Below are 26,574 nucleotides of genomic sequence, written 5' to 3' on the forward strand. Positions count from 1 at the left end.
TAGACAACACTACCTAGTTCAACATAATCACCAATGTGCATCATACCCTATACTTTGTGCCATAGAATCTATGACATTCTCAATATGCCCCATTCTCTCTCTCTCTCTCTCTCTCTCTCTGTCTCGCTCTCTTTCTGTCTCTCTCTCTTTCTTTGAACTTGCAAGCTACAGTACACCTCCATCAAACCAAGCTCATCGACCCTCAGGATTCCATGGCGGCCATCTTGCTCCCACCGTTTGTGTCAGTATTTTTAGCCGTGGTCAGGGTCCTCTACAAAACTTAATATGGGAATGGAATCTCCTCCCTCTCTCTCTCTCTCTCTCTCTCTCTCTCTCTCTCTCTCTCTCTCTCTCTCTCTCTCTCTCTCTCTCTCTCTCTCTCTCTCTCTCTCTCTCTCTCTCTCATCCAACAGGTGGCCATGTGATCCAAAGTTAGCCCCTCCCACGTTTCCATCCATTTGCTATTTTCTAACCCCCCCCCAAACCCATCGTCATCAAGCCCCCCCATCCCCCTCCCACTTGCTCTCCCTACTTTTTGGTTGCCCACTCTCCCCGGGTTGCAGCCTGCTTCTCTCTCCCTCCAACTCGCCCTCGTCGTTGGAACCCCACCCCTCACTCACCCCCTTGGACGGTAGTGTTTGAGCCCGCGTGTAAAAGGGGGGGTTCAACTCTCCGACCTGCTCTTCTCTGGCCGGCGTCGAAACGAAGTGGACCTTGTTCCTAAGTGGCGTTTTTTTTATTTTAGGAACAACGCAAAAATAAAAAAAAATCCGCAACATTAAACAATTCAGTAATTGACGTCCAAGTCGTGGGAGACCTGAGTGGGGGGAACCAACAATAACCTGGAACAATGAAGTGGGGTTGGGTGTTTCTGGGGGCCCTGCTCTCTTTGGGGAACATGTCCTGGGGAGAGAAGGGTCTGGAGATCCCCGAGTATGATGGCAAAGACCGCGTCCATGATCTCAACGCTAAGAACTACAAGTCTGTGATGAAGAAGTACGATGTCATGGTGATCTACTACCATGCACATGTGGAGAACAACAAAAACGCCCAGAAAGCATTCGAGATGGAGGAGCTCGCCCTGGAGGTGGGTTCTTTGGAGGGAATGGATGGAGGAATGGAGGGGAAGAGGGAGTAAGGATGAGTGAGATGGAGGAGTTGACCCTGGACGCGGGTGTTGGGACAGCATGACGAAACTGAGGGATAAGGGGGAAAAAGGGGATGAAGGGTTGAGGGAGGACTTATGAGGGAGATGGAGGAGAAGGTACCTGAGGCTAGATAACATGACCCCTGATGTGGGGCAAAAGGATGATGAGAAAGAGGGGGAGAGTGGATAGAGGGAAACTGAGGGATGAGAGAATGGAGGGAGGGGCAACAATGAGGGAGAGAGACATGGCATAATTTGCGCTGCAGGTACGTTCCAGGAAGCCAGCAGCCTCATCAACCCAGGGGAAATGGAGGGAAGAGGGGATGAGGGAGAGAGAGAGAAAGAGACAAGGTGGCAGGGGAGAACACTACACGCTGAGAGATGCTAAAAAAGCACCTTAATAGAAAATATAGTTTGTCTTTCCTAAGAATATTGGGAGCCTGGTTAGTTAGACTGAACCAGGATGTGGAGCACTCCAAATGGTTGGGCCTTGGACACGTCATGTTACTGGTCGTTGGAAAACAAGAGTTGAAGCTGGTCTGGTCTGGTCTGCGTAGCTGAGTCCTAAATCCATAGGTTTTTGCTTCGGGGTTCTCTGGGCTATTTAGTTCTGCTTGAGGGTGTCCAAGCGGCTTGTGGGTATATGGGTATGTGTGCGTGCATACAGGTACGGTATGTGGGTTGTAGCGGATGAACTATCAAACTGCTGAATTCAAAGAGGATCAAAATTAGACCATGACATCATAACAACAACCCGATATCTAGCCCTGCAGTTCTTCTGCACAGTGCACTGCACGCCCACAGCAGATCAGGGTAAGTCTGGCTCTGTATGTATCAAGCGTCTCAAAGAAGGAGTGCTGATCTAGTATCCGTTTTTTTGATCATAGTCTATAAGATTACATGGACAGGAGAGACCTGGGGCTGTTTGTATCAAGAGTATCGAAGTAAGAGTACTGATCTAGGATCAGGTCCCCCCCTATCCATGTCATCTTATTCATTGTGATCGAAAAGGGAAAATGTATCCTATATCAGCACTCATACTTTGAGATGCTTGACACATACAGTGTCTTCTTACAGGTCTAGAGTAGCGCAAGCTGTCACAACTGTAAATAGCTCTGGACAGGGATGGCGCAGTTACCAAGAAGGCGAAAAGCCTTCCGGGGAGAGACAGAGAGACATATGTCACAGCTCTAACTTCTATCCGTGCTTTCAATGCTCTCCCGGCACCATAATACACAACGCTAGGCCGCAGGTGAACATCTTAACCTTTCACCGCAGTGGGCTAAATCAGGGTTCTTCTTCTTTTTTTAAACAAATCTACTTTGAGACAAAAGTATACAGCTCACACATATGGCTATGAGCTTAAAAATAGAAGACACCTGTACCATGTCAGATATAGAGTTGAATTGTATTACATTTTTAGTTTGCATCTCAATATTACACTTGATATAAATCACAGAAGACTGAAATATAACAAAACCGTTTGACATAGAAACACCGGATTTTCAGTGTTTTAAAAATGTATATGTTTATTAATTATGAAATTATGAAAAATATGAATAACATTCCAACCATGAGGCACTAGGTTATTTGACTGCAGAGCGGGCTACACAATCCTTTATGTACCTACCACACTTCGAATACGATAGATTGACTGCAAGCCCTTGTGTGCCCATGTGCAGCCATGTAGCTGAGTTGAGTAGGGTGTGTGTGTGTGTGTGTGTGTGTGTGTGTGTGTGTGTGTGTGTGTGTGTGTGTGTGTGTGTGTGTGTGTGTGTGTGTGTGTGTGTGTGTGTGTGTGTGTGTGTGTGTGTGTGCGCTTGTGTGTGTGTGTGAGTAGCTAGCCTGCTGAGTTGCTGAGTAGCTTGACCCCTCACTGTCTTACTGCTGACTACTGGTCAATGTAGAGCGTTCGTTAGCCAATCAGAAACAAGCTTTCAGGGGTCTAAAATACATACTGAAAATAGCATTTCCACCAAACAGGATATATTAATTATTAAATGATGCACCCTGACAAAATCAGATGTAATTGGATTGTTAAGAGTACAAAACTCAATATCCACCAGTATATAAAAATATGTGAATTGTTTTATTGCAGGAAAGACCCCAATATCTCAAGATACTGATCAGAGGACTGGTCCAGCACGACGGTTTATGTTGTGTGACTTGCTCTGATGCATTTCACAGATGGAAAATATCATATGATTTCACTTCAACCCTGTAATGTTCAGTAATGCTATTGGACAGATGAGTAGCACAAGGTGTGTAATCCAATGTACTTACCGTAGTAATGAGGCTCCTGAGCTGCTGTCTCCTCATGGATGTCTCAAACCATAAATAGTGTGGATGACAACGATTCAGCCAATTACAAATTAGAGTAGTCCCACAATTTCTAGATCTATCTTGTTTCTTTAGACTGAGCGTTGTTGAGGTTGTGGTGGTGTCTGCATTCAAAAGCGGTGCTTATGTGAACAATTGAATAAAATGGTAATCTAGAGGTTTTGGTGCCATACAGTAATTGTTACGAGTGTTGAGGGAGAGAGATAGAAAGTTAAAATGCAGATGCACCAGAAACACTGACAGTTAAAGAGATTGAACGGAATCGTAAGCACTTAGAAATTCATAACGTATTATACAAATTGGAATTTGTAACATATCAAATGAATTGCAGAATTAAAAAATGTATTATAAAAAAAAATATATATTTTATATATATACAGTGGGGAGAACAAGTATTTGATACACTGCCGATTTTGCAGGTTTTCCAACTTACAAAGCATGTAGAGGTCTGTAATTTTTATCATAGGTACACTTCAACTGTGAGAGACGGAATCTAAAACAAAAATCCAGAAAATCACATTGTATGATTTTTAAGTAATTAATTTGCATTTTATTGCAAGACATAAGTATTTGATCACCTTCCAACCAGTAAGAATTCCGGCTCTCACAGACCTGTTAGTTTTTCTTTAAGAAGCCCTCCTGTTCTCCACTCATTACCTGTATTAACTGCACCTGTTTGAACTCGTTACCTGTATAAAAGACACCTGTCCACACACTCAATCAAACAGACTCCAACCTCTCCACAATGGCCAAGACCAGAGAGCTGTGTAAGGACATCAGGGGTAAAATTGTAGACCTGCACAAGGCTGGGATGGGCTACAGGACAATAGGCAAGCAGCTTGGTGAGAAGGCAACAACTGTTGGCGCAATTATTAGAAAATGGAAGAAGTTCAAGATGACGGTCAATCATCCTCGGTCTGGGGCTCCATGCAAGATCTCACCTCGTGGGGCATCAATGATCATGAGGAAGGTGAGGGATCAGCCCAGAACTACACGGCAGGACCTGGTCAATGACCTGAAGAGAGCTGGGACCACAGTCTCAAAGAAAACCATTAGTAACACACTATGCCATCATGGATTAAAATACTGCAGCGCACGCAAGGTCCCCCTGCTCAAGCCAGGGCATGTCCAGGCCCGTCTGAAGTTTGCCAATGACCATCTGGATGATCCAGAGGAAGAATGGGAGAAGGTCATGTGGTCTGATGAGACAAAAATTGAGCTTTTTGGTCTAAACTCCACTCGACGTGTTTGGAGGAAGAAGAAGGATGAGTACAACCCCAAGAACACCATCCCAACCGTGAAGCATGGAGGTGGAAACATCATTCTTTGGGGATGCTTTTCTGCAAAGGGGACAGGACGACTGCACCGTATTGAGGGGAGGATGGATGGGGCCATGTATCGCGAGATCTTGGCCAACAACCTCCTTCCCTCAGTAAGAGCATTGAAGATGGGTCGTGGCTGGGTCTTCCAGCATGACAACGACCCGAAACACACAGCCAGGGAAACTAAGGAGTGGCTCCGTAAGAAGCATCTCAAGGTCCTGGAGTGGCCTAGCCAGTCTCCAGACCTGAACCCAATAGAAAATCTTTGGAGGGCGCTGAAAGTCCGTATTGCCCAGCGACAGCCCTGAAACCTGAAGGATCTGGAGAAGGTCTGTATGGAGGAGTGGGACAAAATCCCTGCTGCAGTGTGTGCAAACCTGGTCAAGAACTCCAGGAAACGTATGATCTCTGTAATTGCAAACAAAGGTTTCTGTACCAAATATTAAGTTCTGCTTTTCTGATGTATCAAATACTTATGTCATGCAATAAAATGCAAATGAATTACTTAAAAATCATACAATGTGATTTTCTGGATTTTTGTTTTAGATTCCGTCTCTCACAGTTGAAGTGTACCTATGATAAATATTACAGACCTCTACATGCTTTGTAAGTAGGAAAACCTTCAAAATCCGCAGTGTATCAAATACTTGTTCTCCCCACTGTATATACTACTGGCTGAAATTATACAAAAACTCTGCTGCCTCGCTTTAAGACAGATAGCCTGAGCAAGAGCACAAAAACAACCTCCGGTTACCATCTTCTTGCCTGCGACTTCCCTACCCCACCTAGCCTGGCGAGAAAGTAATCCTCCTCGGCATCTTCTTCTCTGAGAGGTCAAAGGTCAGAACGCTAGCCAGTGTCTCCCCGGCCAATCACACCTGAAATGTCACCCCTCTAAGAGTCAGATTACTGGAGTCAGATTATCTCTCTCTCGGTCATTAACAAGATAATGGAGATGAAGATGCTATATCTATATGCGGTTGGGCGTTGATTTTGGAGCTGTGTTGGTTTTTGGGTTTATGTGACGTTAAGGGGTGTATGAGGATACTTGAGGATGATTTGGGTGTGGGAGAGTATCAGTGTTCACGCGGGTGAAGTTTGTGTTTACGAGGTGTAATAATAACAATCCTGATTGAATGATTTGTGTATTTGCAAGGAGGAGATGAGATATGCAGAGAGAGAGCGAGAGAGACAGAGGAGGAGAGAGAAATAGAGAGAGTTCTTTGTTCTCAAGGAAAGTCCCATGTCATGTGGCCTACTGTAATTTGGTCCAGATCGCAGCTGTTTGGTCACTATGGAGATTTGTATTCATTTGAGTCAGTCAGTGACTAATGCTAGCTAAGCTAGCATCACTGCACTAGACCTAATAACAGAGACTCATGCTAGCTGCCATTGTTGTACTGTACTAGGCTCAATCAACAGACAACAACTAACAACAAACGTTCTCACAACTTTAAGGAACGTTCTCTTAAGAGTCGCATTAGGTTATTACCTTACGTTTTCATAGGAATGTTCCAGTGATGTGCTAGGACTGTTTCCAAGAGACCATTTTCTCAAAGTTAACCGGAACCCAGAACATGGTTACCATGTTCTCAGAACATTTAATATTAATGTTCTAGACACGTTTCATGGGAATGTTGCAAGAACGTTCCTGTGTCTAGTTTTCTGAGGGATAGGAGAATATTCCATCAACGTCACACCAAACACACACAAAACATGGTTACCATGTTCTTAGAATATAAGATATTAATATTCTAGACAGGTTTCATGGGCATGTTGCAAGAACATTCCTGTATCCAATGTAATTTAAAACATAGGACATTCTGTTGTGGTCCCCTGGAGGTTTTTGTCTTGTTCCCAGCTTGTTTCAGGTACGTCCCTAAATACGTTTTTAAGATGTCACCTGATGGTCCCTTAGAAATGTAAAAAAAAAAATATATATATCTTTACAGACCACCCCTTGTTACTGTTGCCGAGCCTATCAGGGCCCTGATTGGTTGAACCACTGATCCATTCACAGATGTTTGTTGGCAAGGATAGGGACCAACAGTTCTTTCAACATGCAGCGTTTTCAACGTACATATTTGACATATAGTACTTTCAGAAAGTATTCACACCCCTTGACCTTTTCCACATTGTGTTGTGTTACCGCCTGAATTCCAAATGTATTACATTTAGATTTTGTGTCGCTGAGCTACACACAATGCCCCATAATGTCAAAGTGGAATTATGTTTTTAGAATTTTTTACAAATTAATAAAAAATTAAAAGCTGAAATGTTTTGAGCCAATAAATATTCAACCGCTCTGTTATGGCAAGCCTAAATAAATTCAGGAGTAAATATTTGCTTAACAAGCCACATAATAAGTTGCATGAACTCACTGTGTGCAATGATAGTGCTTAACATGATTTTTGAATGACTACCTCATCACTGAGGTGGGCAACAGCGTAGCCTAGTGGTTAGAGCGGTGGACTAGCAACCTAAAGGTTGCAAGATCAAATCCCTGAGCTGACAAGGTACAAATCTGTCATTCTGCCCCTGGCTGTCATTGAAAATAAGAATTTGTTCTTAACTGACTTGCCTTGTAAAATACTGTACCCCACACATACAATTATCTGTAAGGTCCCTCAATTGAACAGTGAATTTACTGGCAGATGGGTAAAAAAAAAGCAGACATTGAATATCCCTTTGAGCATGGTGAAGTTATTAATTACACTTTAGATGGTGTATCAATACACCCAGTCACTACAAAGCAATAGGCATCCTTCCTAACTGTGTTAGGAGAGGAAGGGAACCACTCAGGGATTTTTACCATGAAGTCAATGGTGACTTGAAAACAGTTACAGAGTTTAATGGCTGTTCAACAACATTGTAGTTACTACACAATATTAAATTACAGAGTGAAAAGAAGAAAGCCTGTACATAATACAAATATTCCAAAACATGCATCCAGTTTGTAATAAGGCACTATATTAAAACTGCAAAGAATGTGTCAAAGAAATGAACTTTATGTCCTGAATACAAAGCGTTATGTTTGGGGCAAATCCAACACAATACATTACTGAGTACCACTCTTCATATTTTCAAGCGTGGTGGTAGCAGCATCATGTTATGGGTATGCTTGTCATTGGCTAGGACTAGTGAGTCTATAAAAATAAATGGAATAGAGCTAAGTACAGGCAAAATCCTAGAGGACAACCTGGTTCAGTCTTCTTTCCAACAGACACTGGGAGACAAATTCCCCCTTCAGCAGGAGGTTAATAACCTAAAACACAATCCCAAATATACGTACACTGGAGCTGCTTACATTTTCTCACCTGGGATTTAAACTCATAACCTCTTGGTTCACAGCATTCATATATTTCTGCTATGCCACCATGTATGTGTCAGCTATCAGTTAATCTAACTATTCTCTCATCAATGATTTAATTTACTTATTTCAGAAATGTTAGGGTTTTCTGTATAGTGCTCTAATGTTGGTGTGGCATATTACTCTCTTTTAATGTTACTCCTTTATCACTATGATAAATACAATTGTTTTTCTTGAGTGCACTTTTAACCAAGCTGAGATTTAATTAAAAGTGCAAAGTGTAGCAATACAGGGGAATCCAGTCACTGACACAGACATGGTGGCGTAGCAGGAAGATGGGAATGCCATGAACCAAGAGATTGTGAGTTCAAATCCCAGGTGAATCCCATGTTAAATAATAGTTACTGTATAAATGAACATGCACAATGTAATTGAGATGAAAAATCTGTCAATGGGCCCTTGAGCAAGGCACTTAATCCTAATTTCCTCCAGGGGCACTGTACTTCTATGGCTGACCCTGTATAACAGCACATTTCACTGCACCTATCAGGTGTATGTGACAATAAAACATATATTATATTTTTTATTTACATGCTAGCTAAGCTAGCATAAGTACACGGTGGACGGTGGATTCTGTGTAGATTTTGGGTATGAGTCACATCTAGAGGGTGTGTAGCATTGCTGTACTTGACTGTGTGTAACATTTTATGAAAATATACAGTGGGGAGAACAAGTATTTGATACACTGCCGATTTTGCAGGTTTTCCTACTTACAAAGCATGTAGAGGTCTGTAATTTTTTATCACAGGTACACTTCAACTGTGAGAGACAGAATCTAAAACAAAAATCCAGAAAATCACATTGTATGATTTTTAAGTAATTAATTTGCATTTTATTGCATGACATAAGTATTTGATCACCTACCAACCAGTAAGATTTCCGGCTCTCACAGACCTGTTAGTTTTTCTTTAAGACGCCCTCCTGTTCTCCACTCATTACCTGTATTAACTGCACCTGTTTGAACTCGATACCTATATAAAAGACACCTGTCCACACACTCAATCAAACAGACTCCAACCTCTCCACAATGGCCAAGACCAGAGAGCTGTGTAAGGACATCAGGGATAAAATTGTAGACCTGCACAAGGCAAGGATGGACTACAGGACAATAGGCAAGCAGCTTGGTGAGAAGGCAACAACTGTTGGCGCAATTATTAGAAAATGGAAGAAGTTCAAGATGACGGTCAATCACCCTTGGTCTGGGGCTCCATGCAAGATCTCACCTCGTGGGGCATCAATGATCATGAGGAAGGTGAGGGATCAGCCCAGAACTACACGGCAGGACCTGGTCAATGACCTGAAGAGAGCTGGGACCACAGTCTCAAAGAAAACCATTAGTAACACACTACGCCGTCATGGATTAAAATCCTGCAGCGCACGCAAGGTCCCTCTGCTCAAGCCAGCGCATGTCCAGGACCGTCTGAAGTTTGCCAATGACCATCTGGATGATCCAGAGGAGGAATGGGAGAAGGTCATGTGGTCTGATGAGACAAAAATAGAGCTTTTTGGTCTAAACTCCACTCGCCGTGTTTGGAGGAAGAAGAAGGATGAGTACAACCCCAAGAACACCATCTCAACCGTGAAGCATGGAGGTGGAAACATCATTCTTTGGGGATGCTTTTCTGCAAAGGGGACAGGGCGACTGCACCGTATTGAGGGGAGGATGGATGGGGCCATTTATCGCGAGATCTTGGCCAACAACCTCCTTCCCTCAGTAAGAGCATTGAAGATGGGTCGTGGCTGGGTCTTCCAGCATGACAACGACCCGAAACACACAGCCAGGGCAACTAAGGAGTGGCTCCGTAAGAAGCATCTCAAGGTCCTGGAGTGGCCTAGCCAGTCTCCAGACCTGAACCCAATATAAAATCTTTGGAGTTAGCTGAAAGTCCGTATTGCCCAGCGACAGCCCCCAAACCTGAAGGATCTGGAGAAGGTCTGTATGGAGGAGTGGGCCAAAATCCCTGCTGCAGTGTGTGCAAACCTGGTCAAGAACTACAGGAAATGTATGATCTCTGTAATTGCAAACAAAGGTTTCTGTACCAAATATTAAGTTCTGCTTTTCTGATGTATCAAATACTTATTTCATGCAATAAAATGCAAATTAATTACTTAAAAATCATACAATGTGATTTTCTGGATATTTGTTTTAGATTCTGTCTCTCACAGTTGAAGTGTACCTATGATAAAAATTACAGACCTCTACATGCTTTGTAAGTAGGAAAACCTGCAAAATCGGCAGTGTATCAAATACTTGTTCTCCCCACTGTATCTATGTCTGCCTGGCTGGCTGGGCATTTCATTGTTGCAGCATCTACTGCGTAAACACAAAGTCCCACAGGATTGCATTAAAAGTATGCTGAATCCTCTCTATGTCTTTGAAGGGGGGCAGCAAGCAGTTAAGCTTTTATGGATCACTGGCTTTGAACAGGGAAATAGTGAAAAATAGATGCATCTATCAGTGGTGAGTCCAAATTATACGTTTTCATAGGTCAAAGTGGGGTGTAGTTTGTTCTCTTATTTGGGATAGGTATGGAGCTAGCCGGACATGAAATGGGATATGGGGCAGCAGCCTTAAATCATATTATGACCAACAGGTAAAATACTATGTTAATTGTGTCGATAATCCCCCAAGAAAACCAATGGTTCAACCCTCATGTGTCTATCACAATCTGTTCAAAGGTTATTGGTTTTTACCCTTGTAGGATGGACAGAATGAGGGTGACTAAATCAATGGAGGCCAGAGAAAAACAGTGGTACAAAAATCATAAAGCATCGTGTCGTCCAGGCTGGACGCCGTGCGAGAATAATGGCTACCTGACAGTCTCACTTTCCCGTTGAACTCATCATCTTTCTTTTCGCATGTACAGGACCTAAAAACAACATAGAGGTAGGATAGATATTGATTTTGAGTCATGACATATTTTAGTATAAGCTTTTCATATTAATACAAGATTCCTGTTCTTTTTTTTAGAAGATTTCTCTCAAAAACAAACGTATCTCTGTGAAATGTCACTGGAGCACTGAGTGAGCATACTGCGAGCTTTTTTATTTTCAAAGCCTTTTGCATTTATTTCAGTTCAAAAACCATTACACACTGTGTCCCTCAATGGCTGAGATTGATTGGCCACCCCTGGAGCTACCTGTGGATAATACTACATTAGCTAGTTCCTCTACATCCTTCTTACATGACTAGCTGCATCTTCTACAGGACCATGTGGAATAGACATTCTCTGTAGTATTGAGCTGAACGTTCAGACCATCGTCATGGCAACCGTGTCACTCTCCTGGCACCATGCTGCTGATGCGAAATAACATCATCACTGCTCATTAGGCAGCAACACCAACAACAATACTTGTATTACTGCCAGTTCTCATGAGAGTAGTGATGTGATGCAAGCCCAAAGCTACTAACTAACAAATTGAAAAGGTTTTAGAAGTGGTTGAGTACAACATTTGGGGATGATTACAGTGTTACAAAGGATAAAGTATCCTATGGTTAAGTTTGGATATTGTGAAGGTCAATAAACGGTGCGTCTTGGGCTTCATAGTTTGCGATTGATTTATTCTATTCAATCCATTACTCTAAATTGTGATCATTTAATTTGAACACAGTTCCATGGTCCTGCTCTTCCTTATAGCTCTCTACTTCCTGACTGTATGCTCCATACTTTTGAGTAAGATGCCACCGACAGATATGGCAGCTCTGCTTCTAGCGCCTAAGCAACTTTGCAGTATTTTGTTTTTGTGTGTGTTATTTCATTATTAGCCCAGACGTTTCTTTGTGTTATTACATACAGCCAGATGTTTTGGGGGGATATCAGAGCGGCGGTAACTCACCAGCATTAAAACCAGGAATACGACATTCCCGAATTGTATCCTTTGTTCGTACCCCCCAGGGCAATTTAACTTATTCCAGAGGCTGCTCCAAAACACCGCCGGCGGAGAAGAGGTATTCGGAGTGGGCTTCTAGTCCAATTCAGGAGGCATGCACACCATCCACCGCTTCCGAGTAACAGACAACACAATACCTCATAATGACAAAGCGAAAACAGGATTGTAGAAATTTTTGCAAATGTACAGTACCAGTCAAAAGTTTGGACACACCTACTCATTCAATGGTTTTTCTTTATTTTGACTATTTTCTACATTGTAGAAGAACAGTGAATACTTCCAAACTATGAAATAACACATATGGAATCATGTAGTAACCTAAAAAGTGTTAAACAAATCAAAATATATTTTAGATTCTTCAAAGTAGCCACCCTTTGCCTTGATGACAGCTTTGCACACTCTTGTCATTTTCACAACCAGCTTCACCTGGAATGCTTTTCCAACAGTCTTGAAGGAGTTCCCACATATGCTGAGTACTTGTTTGCTGCTTTTCCTTCACTCTGCGGTCCAACTCATCCCAAAGTATCTCAATTAGGTTGAGGTCGGGGGATTGTGGAGGCCAGGTCATCTGATGCAGCACTCCATCACTCTCCTTCTTGGTCAAATAGCCCTTGCACACCCTGGAGGTGTGTTGGATCATTGTCTTGTTGAAAAACAAATGATAGTCCCACTAAGCGCAAACCAGATGGGATGGTGTATCGCTGCAGGATGCTGTGGTAGCCATGCTGGTTAAGTGTGCCTTGAATTCCAAATAGATCACTGACAGTATCACCAGTAAAACACCCCCACACCATCACACCTCCTCCTCCATGCTTCACAGTGGGAACCACACATGCGGAGATCATCCGTTCACCTACTCTCCTTCTCACAAAGACACGGCGGTTAGAAGCAAAAATCTCAAATTTGGACTCATTTGGACTCAGACCAAAGGACAGATTTCCACCGGTCTAATTTCCATTACATGTGTTTCTTAGCCCAAGCAAATCTCTTCGTTTTTATGTCCTTTAGTAATGGTTTCTTTGCAGCAATTCGACCATGAAGGCCTGATTCACGCAGTCTACTCTGAACAGTAAATGTTGAGATGTGTCTGTTACTTGAATTCTGTGAATCTCTGCAATTTCTGAGACTGGTAACTCTAATGAACTTGTTCTCTGCAGCAAAGGAAACTCTGGGTCTTCCTTTCCTGTGGCGGTCCTCATGAAAGGCAGTTTCATCAGAGCACTGAAAGTTTTTTGCGACTACACTTGAAGAAACTTTCAAAGTTCTTAAAATTTTCCTCATTGACTGACCTTCATGTCTTAAAGTAACGATTGGCTGTCATTTCTCTTTGCTTACTTGAGCTGTTCTTGCCATAATATGGACTTGGTCTTTTACAAAATAGGACTATCTTCTGTATACCACACCTACCTTGTCACAATGCAACTGATTGGCTCAAATGCATTAAGAAGGAAAGAAATTCCACAAATTAACTTTTAACACGGCGCACCTGTTAATTGAAATGCATTCCAGGTGACTACCTCATGAAGCTGGTTGAGAGAATGCCAAGAGTGTGCAAAGCTGTCATCAAGGGAAAGGGTGGCTACTTTGAAGAATCTCAAATCTAAAATATATTTTGATTTGTTAAACACTTTTTTGGTTACTAGATGATTCCATATGTGTTATTTGATAGTTTTGATGTCTTCACTATTATTCTACAATGTGGTATATAGTAAACATAAAGAAAAACCTTTGAATGAGTAGGTGTGTCCAAACTTTTGACTGGTACTGTATTAAAAATGTAAAACAGAAATACCTTATTTACATAAATATTCAGACCCTTTACTATGAGACTCGAAATTGATTTATGGTCAACCTGTATATATAAGGTCCCACAGTTGACAGTGCATGTCAGAGCAAACACCAAGCCATGAGGTTGAAGGAACTGTCGGTAGAGCGCCGAAACAGGATTGTGTTGAGGCACAGATCTGGGGAAGAGTACCAAAACATTTCTGTAGCATTGAAAGTCCCCAAGAACACAGTGGCCTCCATCGTTCTTAAATGAAAGAAGTTTGGAACCACCAAGACTCTTCCTAGAGCTGGCCGCCTGGCCAAACCGAGCAATCGGGGAGAAGGGCCTTGGTCAGGGAGGTGACCAATAACCCAATGGTCACTCTGACAGAGCTCCAGCATTCTTCTGTGGAGATGGGAGAACCTTCCAGAAGGTCAACGATATCTGCGGCACTCCACCAATAAGGCCTTTATGGTAGAGGGGCCAGATGGAAGCCACTCCTTAGTAAGTGTCACATGACAGCCCGCTTGGAGTTTGCCAAAAGGCACCTAAAGGACTCTCAGACCTTGAGAAACAAGATTCTCTGGTCTTATGACACCAAGATTGAACTCTTTGGCCTGAATGCCAAGCTTTACGTCAGGAGGAATCCTGGCACCACCCCTATGGTGAAGCATAGTGGTGGCAGCATCATTCTGTGGGGATGTTTTTCAGTGGCAGGGACTGGGAGACTAGTCAGGATCGAGGGAAAGATGAACGGAGCAAAGTACAGAGGACCTCAGACTTGGTTGAAGGTCCACCTTCCATCAGGACAATGACCCTAAGCACACAGCCAAGACAAGGAGTGGCTTCGGGTCAAGTCTCTGAATGTCCTTGAGTGGCCTAGCCAGAGCCTGGACTTGAACCCAATTTAGCATCTCTGGAGAGACTTGAAAATAACTGTGCAGCGACGCTCCCCACCCACCTGACAGAGGTTGAGAGGATCTGCAGAGAAGAGAGGGAGAAACTCCGCAAATACAGGTGTGCCAAGTTTGTAGCATCATACCCAAGACGACTCGAGGCTGAAGGTCGCTGCCAAAGGTTCTTCAACCAAGTACTGAGTAAAGTGTCTGGAAACTTATGTAAATGTGATATTTGAAAACATTTCTAAAAACCTGTTTTTGCTTTGTAATTATTGGGTATTGTGTGTAGATTGATGGGGGGGGGGGGGGGGCAATTTAATCTATTTTAGAATTAAGCTGTAACGTAACAAAATGTGGAAAAAGTCTAAATACTTTCCGAATGCATTGTATTTATTTATGTGTGTGTATGTATGTGTGGTTGTTTTTGCTTCATCCCATGTGAAAACATGTGACCGGACAACAACAACTTTATTAATATCTTGTTATTTAGCATGATCATTTTAGAACTTCTAGAACTATAGTTCCTCCCTGTGTTTTTGTACGCGAGCATGTGTAACGTGTACGCTGGGAGTCGGGAAGCAAGTGCAGGGAGTGAAAATGTAATAATAAGTAAAACATGGAACGAAACACGAATAGCGTACAGACATGAAACAGAAACAATAACTCCTGAGGAAAGAACCAAGGGGAGTGACAGAGCCATCTGAGGCGCGGGAGCCTGAAGAGCCGGCTGAGACGCGGGAGCCTGACGAGCCGGCTGAGGCGCGGGAGCCTGATGAGTGGGCTGAGGCATCCCCGGTTGCTTGGACCCGAGGTCACTGGTAAAAATAAAAAGATCCTTGTTGCTTCCCCTTGGTGAGGCGTTATTCTGTAACGTGTACGCTGGGATTCGGGAAGCAAGTACAGCAATAGTACAGCAGTAATAATAAATAAAACATGGAACAAAACACGAATAGTGTACAGACATGAAACAGAATCAGAATCAATAACGCCTGAGGAAAGAACCAAGGGGAGTAACAGATATAGGGGAGGTAATCAGGAAGGTGATAGAGTCCAGGTGAGTGTCATGAGGCGCAGGTGCGTGTAACGATGGTGGCAGGTGTGCGTAACGATGGTGGCAGGTGTGCGTAATTATAAGACAACTGGCGACATTGAGCGCCGGAGAGGGTGTAAACGTAACTGATGCGCGGCCCCAGTCGCCGAACGACGCCGACCAGAGGGACGGTCCCAAGGACCAGAAGCCGATCGCTTCTGCTGAGGCATGGGAACATGTAGAGCCGGCTGAGGCGCGGGAGCCTGACAAGCCGGCTGAGGCGCTGGAGCCTGACGAGCCGGCTGAGGCATCCCCGGTTGCTTCGGTAGTGGCATTTGAACCCAACGTCACCAGTAAAAAAATAAAAAAAGGTCCCTGTTACTTCCCCTTGGTGAGGCGTTATTCAGTAACGTGTACGCTGGGAGTCGGGAAGCAAGTAATGGAGTGAATTTCATGGCATAGCTATGTTACTATCAGCCATAGAAAGTTTACTATGTTTATTTCAACACTAAACCTAACCCTAAATGTAACCCTTCTAAGCGGTTACATATAAACAGATATGCAGTTTGTGTTCATAGTTTGGGCATGTAGACCTCATTCCATGGAGGGCCGAGTGCCTGCAGGGTTTTGGTTTCTCCTTTCAATTAAGCCCTAGACAACAAGGTGTGGGGAGTTCCTTACTAATTAGCTAGTTTAATTCATCAATCAAGAACAACGGAGGCGCAAAAACACTCGGCCCTCCGTGGAATGAGTTTGACACCTGTGATCTATAGGGTACTACTCAAGTAAAGTGTGACCTAAATAGGTTACACAGCATAGGAGGTTACACACTATCTAGAACCTAAAAGGGTTCTTCGAATGTCCCGATAGGAGAACTCTTTGAATAACCCTTTTTTGATCCAGGTAGAACCCTTTTGGTTCCAGGTAGAAACCTTTTGGATTCCATGTAGAACCCTTTCCACAGAGGGTTCTATAAGGAACCCAAAAGGGTTCTACCTGAAACCAAAATGGGTTATCCTATGGGGACAGCCGAAGAACCCTTTTGGAACCCTATTTTATGTGTACTATCAGTCATAGAAAGATGTGTGTGTTCATGCAATGTCGTCTTTCTTTATTGAGGTCCCCATTAGCTGACAACATGATGACAGCAAGTCTACCTGGAGTTACTATCAGTCATAATCATCATTACTGTGTTTACGTAACCCTTGCACTATCCTCACACCAACCAACCAACCAACCAATAAAGACACTATGGATGCATCTCAAATGGCCCTCTATATAAAGGTACTACTTAATCATTATACTTATGTAACTGATGTGAAATGGCTAGCTAGTTAGCGGTGTATGCTAGTAGCAGCATTCAATCATTGATGCCATTTGCTCGGAGACCTTGAAGTAGTTGTTTCCCTGGAAGCCAGCCGCACCAATGTGTTTGGATGAAACACCTTTCAACTGACGACCGAAGTCAGCCTGCAGACGCCCAGCCCGCCACAGGGAGTCGCTAGAGCATGATGAGCCAAGTAAAGCCCCCCCTGGCCAAACCCTCCCCTAACCTGGACGACGCTGGGCCAATTGTGCGCCGCCCTACGGGACTCCTGGTCATGGCCGGTTGTAACGTGTACGCTGGATCCGAACCCGGGTCTGTAGTGATGCATCAAGCTCTGCGATGGAGTGACTTAGACTGGTGCGCCACTCGGGAAGCCCCACACCCCAGTTTTGCAACCTAGCAGATAATCAGACTCCTATCCCCAGATTCTGGACACACATACACACAAATTCTGCAGCGTTGGCTGTAGCAGACAGCTATGGGGGTTCAGTACTATACTTGTCAGCAAGTCTCCAAAGCCTTGCCAAGAAAGTCCCTGATGAAGCCAGAGAACCGGTCGTCCAGCTGCTCTCTCTCTGTCTGTGTGGAGCTACATTTAACCTACCTACCATGCCATCTCCACTAACACATGGTGCAGTTGATGGTGGCGACTAGGTTGCTGAGCTTGAGTTGATTTCTACGGTCTTCTCTGGAATAGCTTCTTTTTTTCTTTTTTTAAAATATGTTTTTATTTTAGGACCATTCCGTGAATATCGGGGTGAATATCATCTGCTGTCTGAATAGCATATGTATAGTCTGAAGTGGAATTCAGAAGAATGTTGTACATTCAGAGCCTACGATGTCTTTAATGTCTCAAAGGGAATACATTTTCATTGTTGCGCTTCCATGAGGTGAATTTGACCTCAGTGCAGGTTCCTTGAGGTTGTGGTTTCCAGATTTAGTCACAAGTGACAGGCAACGTGACACACTGTTGTTCCATTGCGTTTGTACTGTAAGGACTAGACTCTAGAGGACACACACACATGCACAGACACACACACACAACGTTTCTGTTGTGTTATAATAGCCTGTACTTCATGTTGTGCCTAATGATTAATAGATGACCCTCCGCTCTCTCCGTAGGCCTCCTGAATGTTGGAATGTATTGTTATATCTTATTCATAGGAGAGGTAATGTCAGGGAAAGCGGTGCAAACACGCACGCAGAGAGGGGCAGTATTTCTGATACCTCAACATAACTGTAATTTGATGTCATTTGTATTTTAGTTTGATACACTAGTCTTTAGAGTATCTTGTATTTCTAACAAGATACATGTTTATTTATATTTTGCCCATCTCTGCACGCACGCACACACACGAAAAGGCAAACGCGCAACAAAAGTGCCTGGTTAAAGTTTAAAACTCACATTTTTGAATTTTGTCGAGCACACGGTTTACATTCCCTGTTTCATCCCCTCGAGCTAGAACTAGAGAGAGAGCCAAAGTAGGAAAGGCTGTAAGGGTTGTCACTTGTTGGTGTCATGGTTACTTTGGAGTATACACATTATAAACACCTGTTCTTTGGCGTATCATGTGGTAACGTCTTGGGCTTAATATGCCAACTATCTCGAGCACCAGTGGAGGCTGCTGAGAGGAGGACGGCTCATGATAACGGCTGGAACGAAGTGAATGGAATGACATCCAACACATGGGAACCCTGTGTGTTGATGTATTTGACAGCATTCCGCCTACTCCACTCCAGTCATTACCACGAGCCCATCCTCCCCAATTAAGGTGCCACCAACCTCCTGTGTTGAGCACGTTTGGAGTGATACACAATATACAGTACACAATATACAATACACAATACACAGTACACAATATACAATACACAATATACAGTACAGGTTGGTAAATAAATGAGCTGTAGTTCTTAGTGTTTTAGGTCCTGGAGTTTTGCCAGTTCAAGTCATGTGGTCTGGAAAAACTCATGGTCCTATCTATAAGTAGTCAAGTTGAACCCAGTTCTGTGCATTATTGGACTTCTGACATCCAGGTAAAACAGCCAGAATGATGTACTCCAGGAGAATAGACCGTTTCTGATAACGCTTTGCCACAAAGCCTCACTGTTCTCTCCGATTGATTTATCCTGCTTGGCTAAACAGCAGCTGACGCCCGCAGAGTGATGTGTGATGCGATGAGAACATTGGCTGGTTTCTTGTGTGACATATTTGCAATGGAGCTCATGCTGTGTAGGGAGCATGATTCACTCACAGTCGGTGACAGACAGACCTGCTTAACTCCTTCACACTCCTCCAGAGTCCGATCCGCACTCCTCAGCTATTTACCAGGAGATACTGTAGTATGTGCTGGTGTGAAGTCCGATATGACTTGGAATGGACATTCAATATCATGCAAAACTGATGTGATAGGCTATTAAAGGTGCATTTGTAACTTTCAATTCGTTTGAATTCCACAGTGGAATGAGATAGGACTAATAAAAAAATTGGCTAAATTAGGCCAAGACCGCTACAATCATCAAGACCCACTCCCTACTACAAAGAACAGGGGCAACACTTTTGACCAGAAATAAAAGTTTCAGAAATCACATATTTCATACCCGGACAGCTTTTTTATTACATATATGTCTATTGTAGGGTATTTATTTTAGCCACACCTACAGTATGCGACTGTAGCAACGTGTACACATCTGTTGTTTAACTCTGTAATGCCCACCCTGCTCAGTGTTGTTGTAACATGTCGGTGTAGGCTGTAGGGATGTCCTGGTGTGTTAAAGCTACATTGTCACACACAAACACAGGCACACACACACACACACACACACACACACACACACACACACACACACACACACACACACACACACACACACACACACACACACACACACACACACACACACACACACACACACACACACACACACACACACACACACACACACACTGCTGTTTTACAGTTAAATCCATGAATTATTGACACTATAGCTGGAAGCGGATGCAATAGAACTGGAAGGCTACAGGCCATCTTTTTAGTAATGTCGTCCCCCCCCGCCCCACACACACACAGGATCAGAAAGAGAGGGTCTTTCACCCTCACAGTGTCATGAGAAATCCACCGTCTCCTCAGCTAGTATTGGTTCCTGCTGGTGCTGTGATACATTCTGAACACACATCACTTTTGTTATGTGTTTGAAAAGTTTGTTTCCTGGTCTGGAAATGGGGAGAAGAGCACTCTGAGTTTCTTTGCGTCTCAGGGTACAAAGATTGAATTGTGAAAAGTCTTTGGGATATTTGGGGTGTGAAGTTGAACCGAGGCTGAGTAGAGAAGCTCTGACATATGGCAGGCTGAGATGGAATGAGAAAACAGACATAGTGACCGAACGGGAGATTCTACATCTTGGTAAAATCATCGGATGTTATTAAAGCTGTGGAGATGGTTCTGCGTTTGAATGATGAGGATGGTTTGTGTTTGAATAAAGCTGCGAAACGTTGCAACGGTAGTCATAGAAACAGGGAAGGATGCACATGCAGCCATTACCACACACAACCTACAACCCCCCCTCCCAACACACACACACTCCTTTCTCACTCTCCTTTCTCACTCTATATACTGGCGCAGTCGATAAATAACAACAACATTGTAACAGCGTCATCATACAGACTATCCCCGTGAGTGGCTCATAGGTGACGCACACACAGATGTGTGGTGACTCATCGAACAACGTGCACTTACAACCACATTGGCAGCGCAAAGATACTATACAGCTCCCAGAACAGTTGTACTGCACTGCCACACAACAAAGTTGAGGTGACCTGATAGAGCGACAGCTGTACTGTAACCATGAGTTATTTTAGTTTATGGACATGACATGAATGCATGATTTACAGGAAATTACGGATCTACTATACTAGCTGTGTTTTCCATGCACTTCGTCCGTCCCTCATTCAACCATAGAATATGAATGAGGTTGCCTCAAAACATTGATACAGAGGCTGACACTTCTTCAACCCTATTGGGATGATTGAAAGTTGGGTAATCTGATCCAAGATCTGTGGTTAGGAGGAACTTCTACCACGTCACCGTCAGATCCACCCTCTTTTCCCTTTAGTCCCCTCAGCCAACACCTCTCACCTGTGGCTGGACAGTGAGAGAGGGAACCAGGAAGTCACACCTTCTCTTGCCACATACATTAGCAGAGCATGGTGGAGAGAAAAAGAGAGAGATTGTGTGAGAGAGAGACAGACAGAGAGAAATATTGAGAGAGAAAGAGAGAGTGCTAAAGAGAGAGGTCACAATGAGTTAGATAGAAGCTGCAGTCAGAGAGAAACAGAAAGTGAGACTAACCTCTCTGTGAGAGATGATTGATAGTCTGACAGACTAGAGTGAATGATAGTCATGTATCAGCTATCCTTCTCCCTCCCTTCTCCTCCCTCCTGTCCCTCCCCCTCCCATATGTATCGAAACTTCACATCTTCTCCGGTCTCCTTCCCCTCCCTCTTTCTCTCCCTTCTCCTCCCTCCTTCCCTCCCTCCCCCTTCACGTTTTTCCCGGTCTCTCTCTGCGCTCCCCAGAAGGCCTTATATAGCTGTAGGACTGTCTTGCCCAGCTCCTCCCAGTTCAGTCTCAGTCTCTCTTATAAATACCCCTGCTTAGACTAATATGGAAGTGTCTTGGCGGTATCGGATGGATAGCCTGTGATGGAGGAGGATAAGTTGGAGGGGGCTGTGGGGGGGGGGGGGGGGGGACAGACCTTTAGTGGGGCAGGTGCCTTAATTTTCTGCAAAAACACAGTCATCACACATTGTAGGCTAAGCAAGCTAGAACAACAGATTAAAGGGTGCTGAAGCGTGTCGTGCGTAGAAATCGTTTGTCCTCGGTTGCAACACTCACTTCCCAACTGCCTCTGGAAGCAACGTCAGCACAAGAACTGTTTGTCGGGAGCTTTATGAAATGGGTTTCCATGGCCGAGCAGCCGCACACAAGCCTAAGATCACCATACGCAATGCCAAGCATCGGCTGGAATGGTGTAAAGCTCGCCACCATTGGAGCAGTGGAAACACATTCTCTGGAGTGATGAATCACCATCTGGCTGTCCGACGGATGAATCTGGGTTTGGCGGATGCCAGGAGAATGCTAACTGCCCCAATGCATAGTGCCAACTATAAAGTTTGGTAGAGGAGGAATAATGGTCTGGAGCTGTTTTTCATGATTCGGGCTCGAACCCTTAGTTCCAGTGAAGGGAAATCTTAACGCTACAGCATACAATGACCTTCTAGATGATTCTGTGCTTCCAACTTTGAGGCAACAGTTTGGGGAAGGCCCTTTCCTGTTTCAGCATGACAATGCCCTGTGTACAAAGCAAGGTCCATACAGAAATGGTTTGTCGAGATTTGTGTGGAAGAACTTGACTGGCCTGCACAGAGCCCTGACCTCAACCCCATCAAACCCCTTTGGGATGAATTGGAACGCCAACTGCGAGCCAGCCTAATCGCCCAATATGGGTTCCCGACCTCACTAATGCTCTTGTGGCTGAATGGAAGCAAGTCCCCACACCAATGTTCAAACATAGTGGAAAGTCTTCCCAGAAGAGTGGAGGCTGTTACAGCAGCAAAGGGGGGACTAAGTCAATATTAATGCCCGTGATTTTGAAATGAGATGTGCGACGAACAGGTGTCCACATGCTTTTGGTCATGTAGTGTGTCTTGAACCACTACTAGAGTGGGCTATATCAGCTAATCGTCGCTAATGTGGGCTAGATAAATCAGCTAGTTAGCACAGCTATGCTGCCAATACAAGTGATTCTTCACTTTATTTAAATTTGTCCTGCTAATGACATGCAGTAGACTTCAGTCGCCCCTTTCCCTCACTGTGAGTCCAGACATGCTAGCAACTCCAAAGTCACTTACTACTGGCGGTATTTATTTCAAACTCACTGCTGTGAGCCGGTGGGTAGCTCACGCATGCTACCAGGACGCAATGCACTGGCGCGTTCGCGGTGGCAGAAGGGGCGGGGGATGGGACTTTTTTCAGGATTCATGAGTTTATGAGAACTGATCTACTTTAAACCTCTACAGGATCGGTGGGTCCCCCGCGGGACGGTTGAGCTAACGTAGGCTAATGTGACTTAGCATGAGGTTGTAAGTAACAAGAAAATTTCCCCGGACATAGACATATATGATATTGGCAGAAAGCTTCAATTCTTGTTAATCTAACTGCATTGGCCAATTTACAGAAGCTATTATAGTGAAAGAATACAATGCTATTGTTCGAGGAGAGTGCACCCAATGTATTAATAAACCAATTAGGCACATTTGGGCAGTCTTGATACAACTTTTTGAATGGTTCATTGGATCAGTCTAAAACGTTGCACATACACTGCTGCCAACTAGTGGCCAAAATCTAAATTGTGCCTGGGCTGGAATAATACATTATGGCCTCTCTCTTGCATTTCAAAGATGATGGTATAAAAAAATACAAGAGAATTTATGTTTTTTTCTTTGTATTATCTTTTACTAGATCTAATGTGATATACTCTCCTACATGAATTAAACATTTCCACAAACTTCAAAGTGTTTCCTTTCAAATTGTCTCAAGAATATGCATATCTTTGCTTCAGGTCTTGAGCTACAGGCAGTTAGATTTGGGTATGTCATTTTAAGTGAAAATTGAAAAAAAGAGGCCGATCCTTAAGAGGCAAGCAATTTGTTGCATTTAAAGTTACAAGGGATAAGAGACTAAACATTTTATACAAAGCAATTCCTTTTTTTTGAACGCCACCAATCAAAAGTGTACTTTGTCCTTAGGAGGGCAAATACTTAGTGAATACGGGCCCTGAACTATAATCTTTCAGTCTGTTGTTGAAAGAGCAGTTGCGCTTATTCTGAATCTCAGTTGTCTGTTGAAGTTGGATTATTCTGTACTCTGCGTCTTGACCTGTCAGCATATCTGTGTACTATTGACAGTCCTGTATGGTGGAAGTATTCTGCAATCTATATACCATCCGGTTATGTCATGACCAAATGTCCTAATATACACAGAGTGTACAAAACATTAGGAACACTTGCTCTTTCCATGACATAGATTGACTAGTTGGATCCAGGTGAAAGCTATTATCCCTTATTGATGTCACTTGTTAAATCCACTTCAATCAGTGTAGATGAAGGGGAGGTGCAGGTTAAATAATGATTTTTAAGCCTTGAGAGAATTGAGGCATGGATTGTGCTTGTGTGCCATTCAGAGGGTGAATGAGCACGATATAAGTGCCTTTGAACGGGGTATGGTAGTATATGCCAGGCCCTCCGGTTTGAGTGTGTCAAGAACTGCAACACTGCTGTTTTTTTAATGCTCAACAGTTTCCCGTGTGTATCAAGAATGGTCCACCACCCAATGGACATCAGCCAACTTGACCCAATTGTTGGAAGCAATGAAGTCATCATGGGACAGCATCCCTGTGGAACGCTTTCGACACCTTGTAGAATCCATGCCCTGACGAAGTGAGGCTATTCTGACGGCAAAAGGGGGTGCAACTACCATACTAACATACAAAAATGAATGACGACGTAATAAAATTGACAAGCATAGTAGTGGATTAGTATCCAGATTAGATCACACTATTAAAAGCAATACTGTGACTAGGCACAATATGTTAGTCTGGATATTGGGACACATACACTCTGTGTTATGCTTAGGGTCATTTTTTTTACAGTCCTGTTGAATGAGGGTCTTGATATAGTCTTGTAATAGTCTCTGAAGGTGAATGACTATGGCCAGGATTCAATCAAAAACGCATTGTCGACAATGCACCTTCTGAAGGCAACTTCCAGACGTTCGTGGAGATCGCATTCACGGTAACTCTGCCGGAAGTTGGCTCAAGGGTAAATTACCTTTAAAATCAAGCGCAGTGTGCTTGTCAAGGATGCACCTTTGATTGAATCGCAGCCTATATGTGAATGTCCTGTGCTAAAGCAAGACTTCTCTCTACAGTTACTCACCAGTCCAGCCGCCCTGACGTACCAGGTATGTTCAGGCCCTCGAAACACCCCTCTAGAAAGCTGCTGCCCTACAGCAACCCCTCAGCAGCTTTCTTTCAATGCTCTGTGGCTGTGTGTGTCCCAAATGGCACCCTATTCTCTAATTATTTGCTCTACATTTTACCAGAGCCGTAGGGCCCAGGTCAAAAGTAGTGCACGATATAGGGAATAGGTTGCCATTTGAGAGGCAGGCTAAGATTGTGCACAAATGGACTGCAGTAATGAATGTAATGTTGCAAGTAAAGATGTCCTATACTCACCACAGCTGAGAAAGAAATAAGCAAAACAAATGAAATAGGTTATAGCTGGTCTAACCCCTTCATCCCTTCATTCATTTGTTCTTTCATTTGTTTGTTCGTCCATCCATCCATCCATCCATCCATCCATCCATCCATCCATCCATCCATCCATCCATCCATCCCTCCATCCCTCCATCCCTCCATCCCTCCATCCCTCCATCCCTCCATCCATCCACCCACCCACCCACCCACCCAATCCTTTAACAAATGTTTGCAAAACAGAGATGCTGGCCGCAAGGTATTGCTTGACAAGAGAGCAGAACTTGTACCATTGGCTTTACTGTAAACCAAAGTCACATGATAGCGGCCATCTAGGTTTAGCGGGCATCTTGCTGCCAAATTCAGGGTTGCTGTGGGAGGCTGGTTTGGCTGAGGTGGAGTAGAGGCTTGGGCTGAACCATGACCTGGCTCGAAAGGGTGTAAATATTCCCCAGCTGACTGTTTCCCTGAGTTGGTGTTATCTGAGCTGGATATATTAACACAACTTTTTTTATGGATATTGGCTGCTTTTAAATTATACATATTCTGCAATGAAAGAGTACAATGTTTTTTCTACTGATGACATGTGTTTCACATATTGCCATAGATTGGTGGCGTCTAGTGGATAAGAAGAGAACAACATGTGTGTGTCTCTGTGGTTGTGTGTGTGTGTGCGTGCATGCGTGTGTGTGCAAGTGTGTGTGTGTGTGTGTGTGTGTGTTTGCGAGTGTGTGTTAGTGAGTTTGCGTATGTAGGCAATAACCACACAGTATGTGAGTTTACTTTCCCATAGCCTGAGCCCTTCTCCTTTCCGCTGCCCACTGCACCTGTCGTGACCACGTCTTTTCCCGTCGACACACTCACACTATGTCCCATACCACCGCCCCCCCTTTTCATTACTCTGCTCTCTCATTGGCCGGGCTAGCTGTCCGTCAATGGGTCCAGTTTCACACAGATTTAGAAAGTGCAAGGCAGCGCTCTAAAGCTGTTGCTTTTAAGGGCTTGAAAGTAGGAAGAAATACCATGGATGGGGGGTTGGGAGTGGGGGTCCTTACACAGAGTATGTGGGAAATATATGTTTCATTCAGGCAAGCGGAGTGCAGTGCGGTCATATGTGTCTAGGGCTGGACTGGAGTGCTGAGCACCTCATTCTTAAGTGAGGGACGGCAC

The 26,574-nt window shown here is 43.8% G+C and overlaps 1 protein-coding gene across 2 annotated transcripts in view; it reads left to right on the forward strand.

Annotated features, from left to right (window-relative positions):
- Window positions 1-545: 545 nt before the first annotated feature.
- casq1b (calsequestrin 1b) overlaps window positions 546-26,574 on the forward strand; it is a 34,450-nt gene continuing 8,421 nt past the window's right edge. Inside the window, exons 1-2 of one of the 2 annotated variants that reach the window (XM_071333413.1) lie at window positions 561-1,087; window positions 25,080-25,112. In XM_071333413.1, the coding sequence (XP_071189514.1) occupies window positions 851-1,087; window positions 25,080-25,112 (270 nt within the window). In that variant the 5' untranslated portion in view covers window positions 561-850. Of the gene's footprint in view, window positions 1,088-25,079; window positions 25,113-26,574 lie in introns of both variants that reach the window. The other variant, XM_071333414.1, reaches the window with a different exon arrangement.

The sequence above is a fragment of the Salvelinus alpinus genome, chromosome 11 (assembly GCF_045679555.1).
Source record: "Salvelinus alpinus chromosome 11, SLU_Salpinus.1, whole genome shotgun sequence".
Taxonomy (NCBI): domain Eukaryota; kingdom Metazoa; phylum Chordata; class Actinopteri; order Salmoniformes; family Salmonidae; genus Salvelinus; species Salvelinus alpinus.